At 36.0% G+C, this 20,960-nt stretch overlaps 1 protein-coding gene across 3 annotated transcripts in view; it reads right to left on the bottom strand.

Annotated features, from left to right (window-relative positions):
* Positions 1-20,960, bottom strand: part of ERICH3 (glutamate rich 3) — a 100,074-nt gene that overhangs the window by 67,100 nt on the left and 12,014 nt on the right. For 2 of the 3 annotated variants that reach the window (XM_039838601.1, XM_039838600.1), the window contains exons 2-5: positions 10,737-10,830; positions 7,832-7,957; positions 4,376-4,447; positions 2,641-2,769 (exon numbers count right to left, since the gene is read on the bottom strand). In XM_039838601.1, coding sequence (XP_039694535.1) covers positions 2,641-2,769; positions 4,376-4,447; positions 7,832-7,957; positions 10,737-10,830 — 421 coding nt within the window. Of the gene's footprint in view, positions 1-2,640; positions 2,770-4,375; positions 4,448-7,831; positions 7,958-10,736; positions 10,831-20,012; positions 20,068-20,960 lie in introns of those variants that run through there. The other variant, XM_039838602.1, reaches the window with a different exon arrangement.

Genomic DNA, 20,960 nt, shown 5'->3' on the forward strand with positions numbered 1-20,960 from the left:
ATACATGAAACTTCAAGATCACACCCTTAGAGAGAAGTGTGCCCTCGCTTACCCTTTACCCCCATCCCTCTGGCTGAAATATCCACATGGTGAAATATCCAGATGGTGATACACCATCTTGGCTTAGGTTGATGAAGGCAGCACATTTCGTTTGGCAGATCAATGACACAAAAGGAGTCTCAGTTGCTGATGACTTTATAGAGTAGAGATGGCACACCAGCTGAGACTATAATGTATGTGAGGAAGGACATCCTATGTATAAGTCATTATTATCTTGGTTCCCTGCATGTAAATCTACATAATGACCAATACAGGAAACAAAGTGGATTCACTAGAAGAGCATTTGATTTAAAGAAATAGGGCTTAAGTCTATATGAGCCCAAAAGTGAAAAGTCTTAAAATCCACAAAGAGAAGTCAAGCTAGAGGTTTCTGAACAAGGGAATCAGATCACCCAAAAGAATTCTTTTGAACCCTGTAAAACAAATATGCCTTAAGACTCTCTCCTGTAAAATAATCCAACCGAACACAAAAACACTGAAAATCTAATGTAGAAATTTTAAAAAGCAGGTTACTATAAACTAGAACATGATCTATTGGCTGTTGTGCTCTCAATTTTACTTCCCCACATTTGCATACATATATCGTTCAGTTAGATAGATGTGGCAGTCAAATGTTTAACTGATTACATTTATCTCTAAAAACAAATCTGCACCATTCAACTAACAGCTGTGAGCTACAAACTATTGTAGTTCACATCAGAAGCCACCTTAAATTTGCTATATTTTAAATTGTTCATAATATATTTTCTTGGAATAAATACAGCATTGTAGCTTAACGTTTTCAAAACTGTACCACAAGGTGAATTGAAATTGACTACCTGGCGATTATTCGGCTTAGCCGAGCATTTCTAATTCTTAGTAGAAGATCTCTGGGGTGAATTTTCCAAGCCTATGCAGAATTAGTTGACTGACTTTCCACAGTTTTAATAGGAACAATGCAGCTAAAAGCCTATATGTTATTTTTGAAAGTTTAGGAGCAATTAGTGACCAAATGCAATAACTATTCACTGGATGCTTTCCTTATTCACTCAAGAAAGTAGAAAGAGAAAAGTCGATGGCAGTACCCCCAAAAGGATTATTATCTTCCTCTCAATGGCACTTAAAGGTCAGGAGGCAAATTTAAAGGATACGTATCCAGACTGGGAAAACAAAAAGAAGGACTCGAATTTCTGTAGAATGGGAACTACGATTCCAAGATCACAATAGGTATCCCTTACGGTTCAGAAGCACCTTAGGGGGTAACCAAGTGAAGAATTGTGGCTAACCAGACAGAAAGGCTTCTGAAGTGCTGGTGTCAAGGTTTCCTGTAATTTTAAAATTACTTTCTCATTCCTGCCACATTAAGATCTCCTGGATGTATCATAAACTACTTATTGAGGGTGTTCAGCTGGAAAATTGAAAAGAAAGCTTTTCAAGGGTTTTCTCCTCTGAAACAGGTGGGAAGATAGAAAACAGTACTTGATTGTTTCTTTTGTTTCACCCAGGTTAAGCTTTTGGGAGTCTAGTGAATTTGCCACCTAATAAAAGAATTATTTGTGTACATATACATTTAAATGAAGCCTGGAAATATGGTAGCAACAGAGGAAAGACGGTTGCTTTTCATAACTCAAGCTGTTCACCAGGAAATGTCAAAAGATATTTACCTTTTGAAAAATGTCAAGGCTTAACTTTATATGGGATGAACTTACTTTAACAATCTGTGAAAGTACTGCAATTTCTCTATAAATATTGTGCAATCCAAAAAATGTTCATGCTAACAAGGAAATGTATTAGGCTACACAAAGCAAGAATAAAAACATAATCAAGTAATTCATTTACAACTTAAACCATCATCCTCCAGCAAATATTTTGCAAACCTTTTCTTGTATTCATATTGTTTCAAGCTACTGTACCTTCTTTCAAGATTATACCATCTTTAGGTTATACATGAGTCAAACTGGAATGAAAGGTCAGGGTGCAATTTCTTTAAATAGAATTTCTGTACATTTAATTCTCTTTATCTTAGATTATGTGCACATATTTTTCATAAAAGAAGCACAAATATAAGTACTGAGCCCCATATGGTATACAGTACCATTAAATTTGTGTTCATAAATAAGGTAAGAGTAGAGGGAACAGCAAGAACAAAATCCAGAGGTGAGAAAATATAAAACGTGTATGGAACAAGTAGTGGTTCAATTTTGCTGCACCGTAGGATGCTAAATGATAATCGCAGGGATAGCTAAATTTGATGTGACATGGCTTAGGGTCTTAAGTGTCAAGTGGAAGAGTCTGGGCATTTCTATAGGTGACACATAACAAGTGATGATATTTGGACATGTAAATAATGTAAGTTATTATACTTCAAGAAAATGAATCTAGTAGTATTAAGCAAAATAGATTTGACAGGGGTGATGCTGATTACAGGTGGAGTGTTCAGTAGAGACAGAGCTGAACAGATACAAGATTATGTTTTCTTTTATTCAGTAGGATTCACAGGATTATACAGACGTGTACCCAGAGAGTATTCTTTCTGAGAGTAATGACAAATTCTAAATTAATTTGTACGGATTGTGCATGACAGTATTTTATATGACTCACCAGTGTCGTTGGACTGGAATGTCCTTCATCAACCAGAATACTATGGCCACGATTAGTCTTTGGGCCCACTGGGGGGTGAGGAGACAGGACTGGCATGTTATTTTCTCCAGACCATCTCATGGGCTCACCCTAGAATAAGAGAGTGATTTCACAAATTGGTGTATAATCAGTAATCTCAGGTTAGTACTAGGTAAGAGATATTATATGACTAAGCCCTTTCGCATTATTTTCAAAGTATTTCTTCCGAGCCCTATCATGACAGTCAAATAAAGTTTCCATAGCTGTACTGGGGAGTTGGGTATGGCAGTGAGAAAGCAAGTCTGCTTTATTCAAAGAAATAGCTACACTCAAAGAAATAGCTACAGAAGCAGTGTATCCTCAGTTTTAGCAACAATATTTATTAACCTGCTTTAAGCAAATCACTATGAGAAACATAATGCTCCTCACTGCTCTGATCAGTAGAAACTACCAGAAAGTATTATTTTTCTACCTTAAAAATTAATTAAATAATGTCCTAACCAAAAGGGTTGCATGTTACATAAAAGAGGTCAAAATATAGGTCTTTTACCAAGTGCAGCTATAAAGTGAAAATTGTTACAAATAAAAATCATACAGGGAGGAACTGAAGTGTCTATCACTAATCTGCCAATGCTGTAACATATCCATATATCTATTTAGTGTGTCTGGCAATCTGAGTGAGAGTGAATAGCGTGCTGCTTCAGGCAATGCTAGTCACTCTTTATTTCCAGTAACCATTTTTCTCCATCAACATTTCAGCAATAAATTATAGAATCTATAACTCAGTCCTTGATGTAGGACATATTGGCAAAGTTGAATGAACCACAAAGCTCTACATACTAACTCTTCCAATCTTGAAAAACTGACCTATCTTCTGTTATTTAACAGCTCTTTTATAACAATATTATGTTTTGACCATGATGGAACAGACAGATTTGAATTCATCGAGCAAGAGGAAAAATTATTGTCTTACATGGCAAGTTATTCTACAGAAGCTTTACGAATATTCATCAATTTGTGAAATGTGTCTTAGGCCCCACATTTGTAAGACGACACAGAAAATGAAGAACAACATTCAAATTAGAATGGCTCAAGAAATTGAGTAAAACTGCTGCCCTAAACTGAAACCTTTCAGACGTGCCTAATGGAATCTCCCATCTCTCGATTCAAATTTATATATTTTATAAGTTCAATTCAAAGAAGGGTATCAAATACAAAAATAGAAGGCAAACTGAATGTTTAAATGCCTTGTATAAAATGTCTAACTCTTAGGCTTTTGTTTGCTAAGGTACATCTTTCCTACCATATATTTTCAAGAGTCACATCCGCATAAAAATGTGCCATTGGATAATTTTTAGAATGCTGTTTTATATCACTTTGGGAATACCATGGTCAATTTTTGCCTTCTTAAGACCAAAAATAAATAAATTTAAAAAAAAATCTTTCGGCCTCTATTACACTAATCAAGAAAATAAAAAGCAAAATTTCAAATTTGAAAAGAATGTTTTCAAATTTTTCTTTGCAAGGTTTGTGCCTATTTTGTCATGATCTTCCCATAAGAATGGTGGCCAAGATTTAGGCTTGTTGAAACCATCATTTGACCTCAGCTGTGAGTTATTCTAAAGTAAAGTGCCCCAAGAAATTTTAATACCAGTACCACTGGCTTTCAAAATCATAAAACAATATTATGAAGTGAAAGAGTTATATTGCTGCTTACCTTAAATCTCTGAATTCTCTCCTTCCTAGCAAAGGCTTCCAATTTCTTTTTTATTTCAAGTTGATGGCAACGCTAAGCATACAGGAAAGAATGGAAGAGAGAATCATATCAATTGCTGCAACAAATTTTTTAAAGGAAAATAATGCCACCAGCTAACTGTATTCTCAATTATCTCTCTTGTCTTTGAGATGGAAAAGAATCACCTGCTTAAGTGTGCAAGTGGGAATATAAATTGGTAAAACTCTTTGGAAAGCCAATGCCTACCATACATTACACAGTTAAAAGTGTCCTATCCTTTAACCAATAAATTTCACTTCTACATCTAGGAGGAAATCTGAATTTTAAAAAGGTGTGTTATGTACAAAGATGTTGTCTAAAAGGTTGTTTTCTGTTGTCGTCGTTGTTGCTGTTGTTATCCTCAAAGCAAAAATTCAGAAACAGTATAAACTTTAAATAGAATATAATCGTAATAGAATTCTTAAATAGAATATAATCATTAAAATAAAGTTCATAAAGATTTTGTTTTAAAAAATAGAAAATGCATGTAATGCAGGAAAAAAGAGGATATGGAATTGCACAGAAATACAAGTTAATCGACCAACTCCATATTGTGTGTCTGTCCCCAAGCTAGGAAGGTGCTTCAGTACAAGATCTCTATTTCAACAATGGTAATGGCTGAGCAGTCTCATTTTACATACGAAGAGGCTGAGGCAGAGGATCACGAATTTGCCCCCAGGTCACACATCTAGTCAGTGGTTGAACTTTGTTCTGACTTCTTATATATTTTTGCTTGTTTATTTTTTTTTTCAGAAAACAATGTCCCTCTCAAAACATGCTTTTATTAATGTATAAATGAGTAGAGACCAAAAGGAAATGTGAGTATGTAAACAGTTACCTCTGAGAGGAGACATTATATATAATTATTTCCCTTTTTTATACTTTGTGTTTTCCAAATTTTCTGTAATATATTAGTCATATGATTGAAAAATAAACCTTGTATAAAAATAATCTGCTTACAATTCGAGTTGAAATCATTCGGACACACTTGAAAGCATTTTCAAGAGTGTTTTTCCCTCTGTTCTTGATCCCTTCCTGTTGCCTTGAGACTCTGCAGACTCAACCATTCTGAGTATCGCCAGTCCTCTTCTTCACACTTCCCTTTCTTCTCTCTCCCTCCCTGTTCTTTCACCCACTTACCATTTGCCATCTTCTGTTTATTTCCAGCTCGCCACAGTCACCTACTCCCACCATCCCTCTTGTTCACCATCACTGAAACTGCTTTCGCCAACACCACCAATGTCTTTGTACTCTGGGTCAAACTTCATTTCTTTTTTTTCCTCAGTAGTCGTCTTACTTAATCATTTTGAAGCTTGTGAGAATCAGTCTATCGGGCACATTTTTCTACCTGAAGGTTCTTTTCCAGCCCACATTGTCGTTTCTGATCTCCTGCAATGCTGCTCTGGGCTCCTTTTCTTTCACTCCTTTTCACCCAGTCAGTTTAGTCTTTTACTTCTCTTCCATATCTCTGTGAACAGCTGCATCTCCTCAGCATTTCCACCACTGCTGTTAGCCCACACCCTTTGGCGACAGCTTCCTAATTGACCTCCCACCTCCAATCTTTTCCAGCTCATTAATCTATCTTCCACATTTTTAGCAACATCATCTAAAAACGCTCTTCTCATTTGTTTCACTCCTCTGCTGAAAAATGTTTCATCGCCTCATCAGCTACACTCCAAACCTAGTTGGGAATTAAAAGCCTTCCAGAAACTGGCCCTCAATTTATTGGAGAATGTCACTTCCTGTCACTCTTTCCACCAACCCACTGTACAGTCTGGCCTCAGTGAGCTTTCCTTTCCATCTACGATGTGCTTTTACATTCCTCTAACTTCACTCTCTGGAATGCCTTTTTCATGTTTTCATGCGACATCTCATTTAGTCTTCAAGGTCCAATTCAAATAGCAGGACCTCTGTTCAGCTTCCTCTGGCTCTAGCAGAAGCAAGTCATCAATCCCTTCTTTTCTGAGTTCAGTCCATTTGTTCCTCTCTTCTAGCATTTGATTACTGTCTACAGTATTTTTTTAAATCAGATATTGCAGCTACATCACATAGCCTCATAATGGTACATGGTGAGCCTGCAATTAATGTTTGTTACAGGAATGATTACATGAATATTAATATAACAACATTAGTAAACATCATCAGCATAATCTAAATGTGAGAAAAATGTGACAATTTAGAGAGAAATATTCTATTTATTAATTTATATATTACATATATAATTATATATCTTATATATAATATATTGCCATTTATCTATTTATTCCAAACTTTAAGAATACATGAAGATATTTAAATAATAGTATATTTAATAGTTATAATGTATCAGTTATATGAAAGTTTGGAAAATCAAACTTTAAGGATCAAGGCTTACAGAACTTTGTGCCTACTAATTAAATTTGAAACTAAGTAAAGATTAATTTTACACTGTACTTTTTTTTGTAACATTGTAGAATTCCAACTAATACTTTATAAGCAAGTGAATTTGGAGGCCACAAACAATGATTGTATGTAATTCATCTACATAACATAAGCACAAAATGAATTCTTAAATTAATATATCATACACATCTTATGTGAACAAACACTTGCACAGTCTAATGGCAGCATTATAACTTTCAAAGGCACTAAACTTAATATTGCTTTACTGATGATTCTACAGTTTTTCATAAATGTTTACTGTATCCGTAGGTCAGTGGTTTTACGAGCCAAGTGTTCTGATTTATTGCTGTATGTTGAAGCCAAGAAGTGACATGCTTTTTCACAGAGATTAAAACGGTATTGATGCTCAAAACTACAAATTTCATGGAGCAAGGCTAAAATAATTTATCAGGTTAGCTAGATATCCTACTAAAAATGCCATGTCAGATAAAAAAAAAAAAAGTTGCTCATGCTTGGATTGTAAATCTATGCTGACCAATGTGGCCTAAAGTAGGAGGGACAGCAGATGTTTCAATGCTTACGCCTTGAAATTTAGCATACGGCTGAGCTTCAGAGCCTTAAATGAATAACAAATCTGAAATAATTCATGGCAGTGGAATTACTGATATTTAAACAGATGTCACTTTTTTTTTTTTAGCAAATGGAAATTGAGGTACAGATGGTGAGGGCTGGTATGTTTTAGAGTAGCCATTATGAATTAAAAATCTACATTTGTTAAATTAAATATCACAAAATATATAATGATGTCCATATTTTTCTCTAACTGAAATGGAGAGAAGCTTACTTTATAGTCTGTTGGTTCCTTGCTACCTAGAGAAATATAGAGCACTTCTCAGGTCACCTTCCATTCCTTTTTAATGAAATACAGGAAGAATCTCCCTGCTTCTGGATACAGAAGTTTTATTAATTATCATATTAGAACATATCAGTTATAAAGAAAATAGTAAATACTTCTACCTCCATATCGAGAACCTTATGGAAAATAGCCTGGGCTAAGCACTCCCGGATATATTTTTGGTGATCCCTCTTCATGATATTTAGTTTGTATTCTTTTTCAGAAAGTATTCTTCCACTTCTTGTGATCTGTCGTGAAAAAATAAAACATACAGAGAAATACAAAGCAGAAAATGTATGGTTAGCTACCAAAAGATTAAGACAGGCAGACAGAAAGAGAGAATTAGCAGTGTCTCCTAAGCCTAAAGGAGTACAATAATATGATTGATAAACTTCCACTTTTAATAAATATTTCATAAGGCAAAGAAAGAGAAAGGCAGTCTTATATACCCATCACTGTGAAAACACACACAGGGGGTACACTTGGTGTTTAAAACAAGGTTTTTATTACAGTAGCAATTTTCCCTTGATGGAACCCAGGTGTTCTTTTCATTTTTTTTTCTTCCCCCCACCACCCACACATTTGGGAAGAAGAGATGGGGTGCTATCTTGAAACAATGAATAGGAGCAGTGATCTCAGGACTGATGATCTCACAGGAAATACTTTGAAGGGCAAAACATGTAAGTTACAGAGGCTCTCATCAGTTTGTTTTAAAAATAATCGGCTTCATTACTTTGTTTTCACATTGCTTTTTCTTCTTCCACTCACCAGCCCAGAATGTAATTTAATTTGTTGTGATTCAGATTTTTTTTCAGATTATACCAGCACTACATATATAAAGTATTCCAGATTAGTTTCAATTGGCATCATTGTAAGGAGTGGTGGTTTCTGTTTTTCATTTACAGTTGACCCTTGAACAATGTGGGGTTAGGGATGCCCACCCCACGCAGTCGAAAATGCATATAACTCTCTAAAAACTTACTTGTCCTTTGGTATATGCAAGGGACTGGTTCCAGGACCCCTGCTGATACCCAAATCTGTGAATGTTCAAGTCCCCTATATCAAATAACATAGATAACTCATACAGTTGGCCCTCTGTATTTATGGACTCTTAATTACGGGTTGAGAACAGTAAAAGTGTTTACTGACAAAAATCCACATATAAGTGGACCCATACCATTCAAACCTGTGTTGTTCAAGAGTCGACTGTACTTGTTTTCCTTTAACCTTTCCTACAGACATTTTTTTTTTTTTTTTTTTGCATTTTTCTATATCTTCTGTACAGAGGGCATTATCCTTCCTGGATTGTCCATCTTCTTCTTTCCCACTTAACTAAGCCTGCTCTACTTTTCAGGTCTAATCCGAGCCCACATATTTCTTAATTTTGATAACTGTAGTTTTTTAACACTGTTATTGCAACATATTGGACTGCTGGGATTAACTAAATTGTGCTATAAGTGATTGGGTATTGATAATCTTTTTTTATTAATACATTTTCCAATGGAAGAAAGGGGTGTGGTTATAGAAAGTGTGCTTAGAATTACAATTTAGTTATAGTCTTTGAAATGCATTGTCCATAGGATATTATGTCATGTGTGTCCAACGGGGAAAAATGTTGAGAACATCCTGCACTACCGCTCCTTCAGTTGACATGTGTCATTGTAATCTCTCATCTGGGAGTTGTCTGATTTCCCCAACTAGACTGGAAGCTCCTTTAAGGCAAAAGTTCTTAAACTTGAGCCTGCATCAAAATCATGTGGAAGGCAAGTTGAAAAGCAGATTGATTGGCTTCACTCCACAGCTTCTGACTCAATAAGTCTAGGGTCAGGCTCTAAATTTGCATATTCTGACAAGTTCCCAGGTAATGATGAACACCGCTGATTCAGGGACTATATCTGAATGACTGCTCTAGACAAAGAGCTGTAACTTCCTTATTTGAGTTGTCATGCACATAAGCAATGTTCAAGTAAGTGCTTGTTAATGATGTTGATAAGTAAATAGTAAGTCCTTCCCACTTGTAGGTGCAGCTCACAGATTGTTATCCACAGAAGTAATGCTAATAGTAACCACAATAATCACAACCACCACTTATTACACGTCTCTAATTGCCACAATAATCCTGAGGGCTGGGTATCATTATCTGCATTTTACAACTGAGGAAGTTGGAGCTGAGAAAGTTAAGGAAGTGATTTTTTCCAAGAGTCTGTGTCTTGTAAATGGCAGAGCCAAGTTTCAGCCAGGTCTGTCTGATAACAAAGCCCCAGGAGACAAAAAGCAAGCTCTCCGAGATCTAACCAGCGAGATTGCCAAGCTCATAAACAACAATTAGAAACGTACTGCATATCCTTTCAACACCATGGCAACAATAGTTAGGAAAACTGCTGTTTGAAGAAGGTAAACAGTTGAAATTATTAGTCACACTTTCTCTAACCATGCCCACTTCTCCCAGTGGAAAGCTACAGTACTTTAAAAAGGTTTTCACATTGAATACATTTAGAGGAATGGAAATTTTGTGGAAATGATAGTTTTAAAACTAGCAAAAGACATAATGTATCAATAAACCATCCCAGGAAATAGAAATATTTTTATAAATTCAAAGAGAAATTTTGAAATGGTCATGTCTTCTACACCATATTCTGTGACTATTAAAAACAATATTTTTTTCCTAAAGACAATAAAGTCTTCTTATTGTCTTCCCTAACCTTTCTTAGCTCATACAATGTGCTTAATAAATATGTTGAATAAATGAATGAACAGACAAACAAATGAAATATGCTGTTGGAAACTCAGGGTTTTTCCTCAATAATTTGTAAGTTGCCTGAGCAGTCTTTGTGACCTCTCTTCCTATCTTTTGAAACAGCCTCAAAAAGGTAAATTAGAGCTTTGGAAAGGAAATAATTTTTCTACAATGGGGTTGGGGCTGGACCTGGTATATCACTGATTAGCTCAAAGAGAAAACTAGAAAAAAGAAGGAATTATTGGACTTAATGAAACAAGAGAGCAGGTAGAAAGTAAACCGAATCTTACCAGCCCTGATCTTAAGAGATGCCGCCTTATCCTTGTATTGTTAAAATATCCAGCCAGGTGTTTATCGGTGAGACTATTATATGCTGCAAGTAATCTGAAACAGAAAAATGAAACCATTAAGGTTTTATGAAGTGTTGCTTGAGAACCAAGGCATTCTTGACTTTCTGATCCCCAAACTGTGTATAATCTCGTTCATCTAGCCAGCCAGTCATTCATGTATTTGTTTAATAAACAAGTACTGTTGAGTACCTACTATTTTCTATGTTTTATAAGAACGGGGAGGTAGTCTTAATGTTGTTTATCCTGAAGACAAGTGCGAAAATCAGATATGAACAATTAAATTGGGTATGAAAAATCCAACAATAGAATTATGCAAGAAGTCATAGGGACACAGAGAACGAGAACACCAACATTACTGATGTGAAGGCATCAGTAATGCCTTCACAGAGGAAGTCCGATGGAAATTTGGGCTCTGTCAGAGGACTCTTCAGCCTCCTGTTACACCCTAAATTCTAGTAACTCAAACTTACCTGTACTTCCTTAACATATTATTTTATGTCTTCTGGACACAATGCACAGTCCCTCCACTGGGAAAGCCGTTCCTTCACCTGTTAGCTGATGGCTAATACCCATGATGCACAAGCATATCTTCTCCCAGGAAACATTGCCTGATACACACTGGGTGTGCTGCGTTACCTTCCATTCCACTCTCCTATAACCTTGAGATATATTATATGACACATAATATATTATTGTTTATTAATTAGTCTCCTCTGCTAGATTTGAAGGCCAGGATGGTGCATTATTCTTGTTATCCTTATTGATGTTATTTATTGTGTACCTAAATAATAATGTGTTCAATAAATAAAGGCACAATTTTGTTTGGGACTCATTCTTTCTGGTATAAATTTCTAACTAAGTTTAAGCTCAGCAGTTTAGAAGTCTTAACTTCCTCATATATGTACAGACAATTTGATTAATTCTACATCCAGAATTCCCCAGAAAAATCATTGATTACTTTTTATTTTTAGGGTCTTTTATTTCAAGAGTTAAAAGAGGACAAACTGGTTCTTTGATTATATTCTATACCTTGGTAGATGATCAATCTAAGTCTTTAAACCAAAGTTTGAAGCTATTTTTTCTAAGTTTTAACCTGTACTTTATTAAATATTATTACCTTATAAAGCATATACACATGTATATACATACACATGTATGTCTACAGGTATGCATGTATGTGTATTCATATATATACATATGTAAACATGAGCGTATAGAGAGACAGAGACAGAAAGATGGAGAGGCAGAGAAAGAGAGCACATAAGCCTAAGAACAGCCCTAACATATAGCTGTCTTTCAAAAAATGCAAACTGTCACCTGTAACAAAGATTTACTATCTGTACATTTTATAAGCAGCTGATCCTTAACTTATTCCAAGACTAGAACAGGGACTCATATAGAGACTCAAGTAAATGTCATTAGCAACCATTTTATTTAGTTGTTTGCACTGCCGTAATTACATGGAGGTGGTATTGTGGCCTTTTCCTATCCCTTTTCTCTTTAATGCCAGCACAGGAAAGTTTCACACTGTCAAATGGTAAGGAAATTTTAATTTTGTTCACAAAATGGACTGAAAGGCAGTTATAAAGTCCAGAAGCCAAGGTGCCACGTGAGGGTTGCAAACATATGAACAAGTGCAGAAACCATTATTTTGCCAGGTTTATGTAAAAAGACAACCCAAGGGCTTCAGTAATGCACATACAAAACCAGCCCCGAGAATGCTTTGAAACCATCTTTTAAATGAACTGTCTCGGTGTCCTACAGTTCATCAAAGGTTTCCTGTCTCCAAAAGGTCAACGTTGTATCCCTTACCCTTTCTGAATCTCAGAATATCTTTTCAGCAACTCATTTCAGAAAGGTGAGCAGGTGTCTCTCAGTCCTAACAATCATGATTCCACAGTTCACAGATTCCTAGATAAATCATTAAACTGATATCATATATAGTCTTTTGTCTGTTTTTCAGGTTCAAGACTTTTTTATTATCAATGGTTCTGGAATAGCTGTGAGTGCTAAAACCCTGTTAAAATGAAGTAGGATCAAAAAGTTGGGGTAACATGGCCCTCAATTTCCTTATTGACTGATAAAACATGCCTTTCTTTTAATCAAACTTCGTAGCTTTTTTAATATTTACATCCCAATAACAGTGCTTTGCCAGCTTTGGCACCTATCTCATTTTAATTCTGCTGTCTCAAGCTCCTACGAAATGAATGTGAGCATGAAGTCCCTTCACTCTTACTTAAAGGTCAAATGAATCCAGTTAAGTTGAAACCTTTGCACACATCAGTTTTCTCACTTTTCCCTATTTAGGAATGATTGAGGGTCTCTGGTTGGGATGCCATTTGTAAAGCAACTCCTTCCACAACTACCATCACACAACTTGAGGAATAATAACCAGTTGAATCTACACAGGTGTCATTATTTCTTTATCAGACAATGCCTGAATTATTTTTAAGTGAAACTTCAGATTAATGAATTGTTTGATAACAAGAAATTGTACTAGAGTAAATTATATATAGATTTAAAATAGTGGTTGTTTTGAACTGAATGTTTGTTTTCCCCTGAAATTTGTATGTTGAAATCCTAACCCGAATGTGATGGCATTAGGAGGTGAGAACTTTTCGGGGGTGATTAGGTCATGAGTCAAGCTCTCATGAATGGGGTTGTGCCTTTACAAAATATACCCTCCACCATGCGAGGACTCAACAAGAAAATGGCCATCTATGAACCAGGAAGTGGGCCCTCAGCAGACACTGAGTCTGCTGGCATCTTAATCCTGAATTTACCAGAATTGTGAGTAACAAATTTCCATTGTTTAAGCCACCTAGTCTATAGCATTCTGTTTTAGCAGCCCAAACAGACTAACAGAGGTCAATGCTAACATTTCCACTGTATCTATATAAATGTCACGCTTGTTCTGACCATTAAGCCTCCTTCACAGATGGTAGTGCTTCTGTGTCTCAGCCACAACCATGGTCTGTCTGATCCTTTCCGCTGTGCTCCTCTTCATGTGGCTTGGTATGGGCTTATAGCCTCCCTTTGCATTTACTCAGTTACAAGGGCTTTACTGACCCAGCCACATACTTAGACTAGTAGAGCATTTCTGATGTTTCTGCTTTTGTCCTCTCCATTCACTGTCACTGTTTTTAATTCCTCCCACCCTCTACTCTTTTCTTTTCTTTCTTGTATTGGGCATAACCCTGGGCCAGAGAAGGTCACCTAGCCCTGAGCTTGTGATTGTGTTTCGCCTTGGGCACTCCATTCCCTTTGTAAGTCACTCTCCGCATCTGTTGTCAGAGTTGGACTTCCTGGTTATACTGCCCGTTTCTATGATCCTCTCCTGCTCCCATCCATAAGATCAACAACTGCATTGGTCACGGCACCCACCAGGCCACTGTGACCATATCACTCAAAGGCCATGCTGTTCACACCAAGTCCCATAACTAACTGGCCAGGCCAGTCTAACTCATTGGCTTCTTTATGTGATGGACAAGACTATTTACTCACTCCTTGTTCACTGGGTGAAGAACATCCACTTTCTGGCACAATGCACCGGGGAAAACAGTCCCGGAGGAAATGAAGCAAATCTGTCTCTACAATGGTTCCTGTTTCCCCCACTCGATACACACCTCTTATCCCAGTTGGAGCCTGAGGATTACAGCCGTGGCCTCTGAGTCAGTGGGGGTGCTGCCTTCCCAGCTGCAGCCTCTCAATACTTAATCCTTGAATCCTGGCCTACCACTCTGCCAAAAAGGGCTCTGAAGTAATAAAGTCAGTAATTCCTATCAATCCCTCATCTGCCCCCAAAGAGAGAATCTAACCCATAAAAATCCAGTCTAAAAGGGGAGGCACTGTAATATTATTAATGACAAACATTTACTGACTACTGACTGTTTTTAGGGCATTCTATAAGTCACTGAGACACAAAGATGACACAGACACTGCACTAGAGAGCTCCCAATTTAGTGAGGAAGAATACATGTGCATATAGTGTGTGTGTGTGTGTGTGTGTGTGTGTGTGTGTGTGTGGTATATGTGTGTTGTGCGTGTGCTTGGTTTCTTCCTGTGTTATAGGCCAATTCATACACAAATAGTTACTGAGTGTTTAAGTGCCCCAATGTCAGACACTGAGACATAAGCTGAGGAGTATAATATCCTTAGCCCATTATACACATTACAAAGCACTTTCACATACTAGTCTCATTTGTTTTCTTTAGGTCCTTGGCATGTGAGAAGTATCTAACTATTACAGATCTTCTACCTTCCTAAAATGGAAAAGCTCCCAAACAAGGTTATTGCTTAATGTAAGCCAGTTCTAGGAAAACTTGAATAAAGTAAGGTATCGTGGGTCATACCGATAGAGCAATTCTTCTGGCCTGCAGCAGTCTTGATCCCCAACATTCTCTCACTGCCTGTCTCCATACTGTCTACTCTTGCAGGGGGTGAGGGGTGTAGTGGTTAAGACTCCAGCTCCAGTTCAATCCTGGCTCCAGCATTACTGGATCTGTTACTGGGAGCAAGTGACTTAACATCGCTCTTCCTCGGTTGTTTCACCTTCCACAAAACACTAGAACAGGAATACAACTCAGCCAAATTCTTTGCTACTTTGTAATAAAAATTGCCTTTCCTCCAATTTCCAACAACATTTTCCTCATTTTTATCTGAGATCTCATCAGAATGGCCTTTACCATTCATATTTCTACCAGCATTTTGCACATGATTATTTATATATTCTTTTAGAAAAAGGAAGCTTTCTCTCCAGTTCTCTTTTCTTCCAGGGCCATCACTAGAATCAGCTCCAAAAGCTTCTTTGCAAACCATATATTTGAAAAGGAGTTAATACAAAATATATAAGAAAATCATATAACTTAATAGCAAAAAATAAACAAACCATACAAATAATCTAATTTAAAAATGCACAGAAAATCTGAATAGATATTTTCCAAAGAAGACATACAAACAGCCATAAGATACATGAAAAGACGTTCAACATCACTAATTATCAGAGAAATACAACTCAAAACCACAAAGAGGTATCACCCCACACCTGGTATGATGGCTATTATCAAAATGACAAGAGATATATGTTGACATAGATGTGGAGAAAAGGGAACCTTTATGCACGGTTGGTGGGAATGTAAATTGGTATAACCACTATAGAAAACAGTAAGAAGTCTTCTCAAAAAAATATTAGAATTCCCATATGATATAGCAATCCAACTTCTGGATATATATATTTCCAAAGGAAATAAAATCACAATATCAAAGAGATACCTGTACCCACATGTTCATTGCAGCACTGAAGAGACACAAACATGCAGTCCATCACAGAAGATGTAATTGTCTCCATTTCGTGGATGAGGAAAACAAGTCGCTTGCCAAAGATCATATAACCTAAAACTTGTTCCTAATAATATATACCAAATCACAATGAAACACCACTCACAAGGGCTTGCTGAGGTAAGGAATGGGATGTTAAGTATAATGATGGAAAAATATGAATTATCTTTTTTAAAATTTATTTATTTATTTTTAATTATTTAATGTCACCACATATTTGACCCCTTTTACCCCATCTACCTCCCTCCTCCCTATCCTCTGGTAACCACTAGTCTATTGTCCATGTCCATGAACTATGAAATATTCACAAAGAAATGTAATTCCATCTAGTATAGAGATAGAAAAATTTTAGATGAAGATGCTTTAGACAAAAAGTAACAAATACTTAAATTCTATTTATAATTAGCCATTTCATTAGCATAAAAACAATGTACTGGAATCTTTAAATCTTACTTTCTTAAACATATATTTCTGCAATCTGCTTTATACTACAAACTTCCTTAGCAAAATTATTCAGAGAATAAAATAATAATTTTTGACATAACCAGTTTTATTTACCTCAAATTGTGACTTAACACAACTGAATTAATAAAGTTTATATTAGTTTACTATTGCTGCTGTACCAAAGTACAACACATCAGTACTGAAAACAACACAAATTTACTATTTTATAGTTCTAGAGAACAGAAGTCCAAATGGGTCTCACCAAGTTAAAAATCAAGATGTCAGTAGGGCTGCATTCCTTCTGGAGGTCCAAAGGAAGAATACTCTTTCTTTCCTTTTCCACATTCTGGAGGCTGCTCACATTCCATGGCTCCCGGCCCCCTTCCATTGCCAAAGCCAGCAATGGTCAGTCAAGTCTTTCTCACGATGCCATTTCACTGGCTCTGGTTCTTTGCCTCTCTTTTCCCAGGTAGATACAGTTGTGACTGTTCACTTTGGGTCCACCCAGATAATCTCATTTTCAGCAACATTAATTTCCCTCTGCAATCTTAATCCTTCCTTGCTATGTAAAGTAACATATTCACATGTTCTGAGGATTAAAACGTAGACATCCTTAAAGGGTCATCATTCTGCCTACCACAAGGTTTTTGTTATACGTCAGATGACAGGGAGCAGAAATATTGAACACTGAGTGTAACAGCTATTGGGCTGTAACATATATTGTCCAATGATCAATCATGTCGGTGACCCCCACTTTTCAAAAGGACACATCCTAGATGGAAGAAGACAGTTTTCGATACCACACCAGGATATACAAAACAAGTTGGAGCTTACCTTGCTGATCTAATTTGGATGTGCCAAATGTGAGCACTAAGACAAATAAACAAAAGGTACACTAGGAATGTTTCAAACAATTTGCATTTTTTTCATAACGATAACAGTATAGAGGTAACTTACTTTAGGTAAATCTAATATGTGAAAATACAGATTAGCCCATAGTACGATGTAATTGTATTCAAGTCAAACATTTATTCAGCACTGAACATATTTCATTAAATTCAAATAATTATTAAATCAAACACCAAGAAAATTTTGCCAATTATACCAGGGCAAACCATTGATTGTAAGCTGCAAATTATTTTAGTAATGTTAAAATGTGAAATCATCTTAATATTGATGAAATAGGTTACATGCATAGTTACTACTGTATGTATATAAGCATATCTGGGAAAGATAAAAAAAAGAAGGCATATACAAGAATACGTCAGAGTCTCTACCATTAAGAGACTCAAAATGAGGTTAAAGAGAAAGATTTTATGCATAAAACAATTAGAAAGCATATGAAATTATATTTAAAAAGCACTAACAGTGCTACATTGGAGCTGGCTCATACTGGCTCTCATGAGATAATTGTTAAAATTTTCAGGAATTTTGCAAGCCATTGTTAGCTTGAAATTGGCCATCACGGAAGTATTTACATCTCAGAAGTTGGCAAACACCACAAATCAGGCTCTCTTTTCTTTCCGAGAAGCTAGTTTACCGGTATACTACTGACTAAATTTAAAAAGTATTATATATCAAGATATATCACAGGGGACACATAAGATGATTCATTATATTAGTCAGTTACAGAGGTATGCTTTATATACTTTTAATCCAAAAATTAATCTTTTGTATACAATATTTGACCGAAGGGGCTCATATACATGTTCAACTATTTCCTATCCCTAACAAAAAGAACATAAGAACTCTGGCAAATACATTGACATTTTTCAGTGGCATTTCAATCAAGAAATTTTATGCAAGATATCTCTTTACATTGCTACAAATGAAAAAGTTCATCTCACCTACCAATGTGGAAAAACTGATTACATCATTTTATGCTTAACAGAATTAAGTGAGACTTAGTTGAATGAGCACAGTTTTATTACTAAAGATGAAAAGCCTAATCGAGAGGTGTTTCACATTTCAGAGGTCACTAAATCTGCAATTTGTAGAGTTTGACAGTATTCAAGGAGGGCCTACATCAAACCTCTACTACCAAGGCAGGCTTCTAGCAATGGCAGCCAGGCAAAATGTTTCTGCCATTCACATATCAAGTATTTGTATGGGGAAGTCAAGTTAAACAAATCACAGAATGTTGTGGCTTGATTGCCTTTACCTTATAGTTCATGAGGAATGGAGCTCTGTCCCTGCCACCCCCTGCCCCCCAACCCTAAGGCCTTTCTCATTGTCCATCAGAAAAGATTTGCAAGAATCTGCTGAATACTAGCTCTATGAAGAAACTCATCACATTTAAGCCATTCAACCAAGCTTAAGATTTTGAATCTCAGCAAGATTCTTAGCAAAGAAGTTAATAAAATCTAAATTAAAACTTCCCCAAATAAAACATTTGAAAGCAGAACTTATAACCAGAAAAATAAAGAAAAACTAAACTATTAATAGCTTCCTGTCAATAAAAATTGCCTATTATTGATGAGAAAGAAAATTCAGGAAATATGTGACCAGGAATCTTAACTCTTAAGAGGTGCGATGATTTCTCCATAATTAAAGGCCAATAAATCTGTATCAAACACCTCCTGCCCAAAGTAAATTTGATGAAACTAAAAAAAAAAAAAAAAAATGGAATTTGAAGCCAGAAGGCTTAAGGTCAAATTCTAATTCTACCCGCTTCAACAAGGATGATCCTGAAGAATTAAATCTTCCCTTTATAATTACCATCATGATGTAAAATGCTGTGACTCCTTCCTCAAGTTGATGATCTAAGTTTACCAGTCTGGAAATGCATTTACTCGGAACTGCTACATCATTAGATCATAGAAATTCATAGGTGGAAATGATCACAGAAGTTCTAGCCAACTCCTTCATTTTATATTCAGAAAACTGGGTTTCTAAAAGTAGGCATGGTTTATCAGTAAACTCATATCAAAGGCCTCAAAAACAATGTCTCGGAAATTCCCGCAGAACTGTATCTATCATTTCCTACGATCTTTGTCTCACTACCTTCTACCAGAATTTCTTTCACCTTTAGATTTGTATAAGATTCCTCCCTGTGTTCCTCGTACAAGGTATAGCATAGAGCCATGCCCACAGCCAATACTTGTTAAATGAATGAACGAATCAGTTAATGGAAACAAAATATGTTGGTCCAATTCCTCGACACATATCCTTTAAAAAAAAATTCATGTGTAAGGATCATAACTTTTCCTCTCCTTCAGTATAATAACTGAAAACAGTCTAGAACAAAAGTTCTAAAGCATGCTTTAAATATTTTGGCTTTTTTAAAATGCAGAATGTTCAGTATGGATAATCATGCTGACAATGTTAGTTTTGTCGTTCTGTTTTTGTCACCTAAGTGCCTTTGCAGTGTGCTACAAAGTTGCATGAGAAGGAAAAGTTCCCATGAAAGCAGAAAAAAAAAAACCAAAAACTCACCTCTTGAGGAAACTTGAATAAAGACCAGTAGAGAAGAACAACTGACATAAGGGTCAATTATTTACCAACCCTTTAAAAGAAAATTCTTTGTCACCTAAAATTAGACCATGAGCCTCTGCTGCCTGCCACAGAGAGTGACTTAGCTGATATCATATAAATAATTTTAAATTACGTCTTAATTTTTTATTTGCATCCAAACCTACTAGATCTCAGCAATTATGCTAAATATTGATTTATAATTTCTGTCAGCTTATTCTAACTATGCAGCCAGATGAGAATCATAATACTATTTTATTTATAGCTTTAATATGATGGTTTGAAGTGACTAGTAAAAACAAAACTAGTCTCCAACTGTGCTGACTGCTGGTAAGATAGTTTTGCAGTGTTCACAGATGTGGCAATAGGTAGGCAGTGCTTGGGGAGTCAGCAGCCCTGGGACGCACAAAGGTTGACCAGTTCCCTATAGTATGTGGTTTGAGACTCCAAGGTTTTCTCTGGAGAATTAAGAATTTTACATCTTTGCATAAGAAAAAAAAATTGTGGCTACTTAAAAAAGGTGGGTTTATATAAAAATAATATCCAAATCAAGGAAGGTAATGAGGCTGTTTGGAGGAAAGGTGATAGGAGAGAAAGTTCTAGAAATCAATAATTTTTGTTACTAGTATTTATTAAAATTTTTGTGGGGCACATGGTAAACGCCATATAATCTGAACTACATATTTTAATTCTCAAAACAACCCTGCAAAATGTTATTATCCTCCCTCTTCATAGATGAGTAAACTGAGCTGTAGTTCACAACTAGTTAAAGACAGATCCAGGATTCAAATCAGGGACTACTAAACCAAATGGTATTCTACCAGCTACAGTCAATGGGCCCACAGAGCTCAGCCTGAAGAAAGAAGAAAGTGAGATTAATGAATGGTTGACCTATGAAAGATGCTAAGAAGA

The sequence above is a fragment of the Pteropus medius genome, unplaced genomic scaffold (genome assembly GCF_902729225.1).
Source record: "Pteropus medius unplaced genomic scaffold, Ma_sr-lr_union100, whole genome shotgun sequence".
NCBI lineage: Eukaryota > Metazoa > Chordata > Mammalia > Chiroptera > Pteropodidae > Pteropus > Pteropus medius.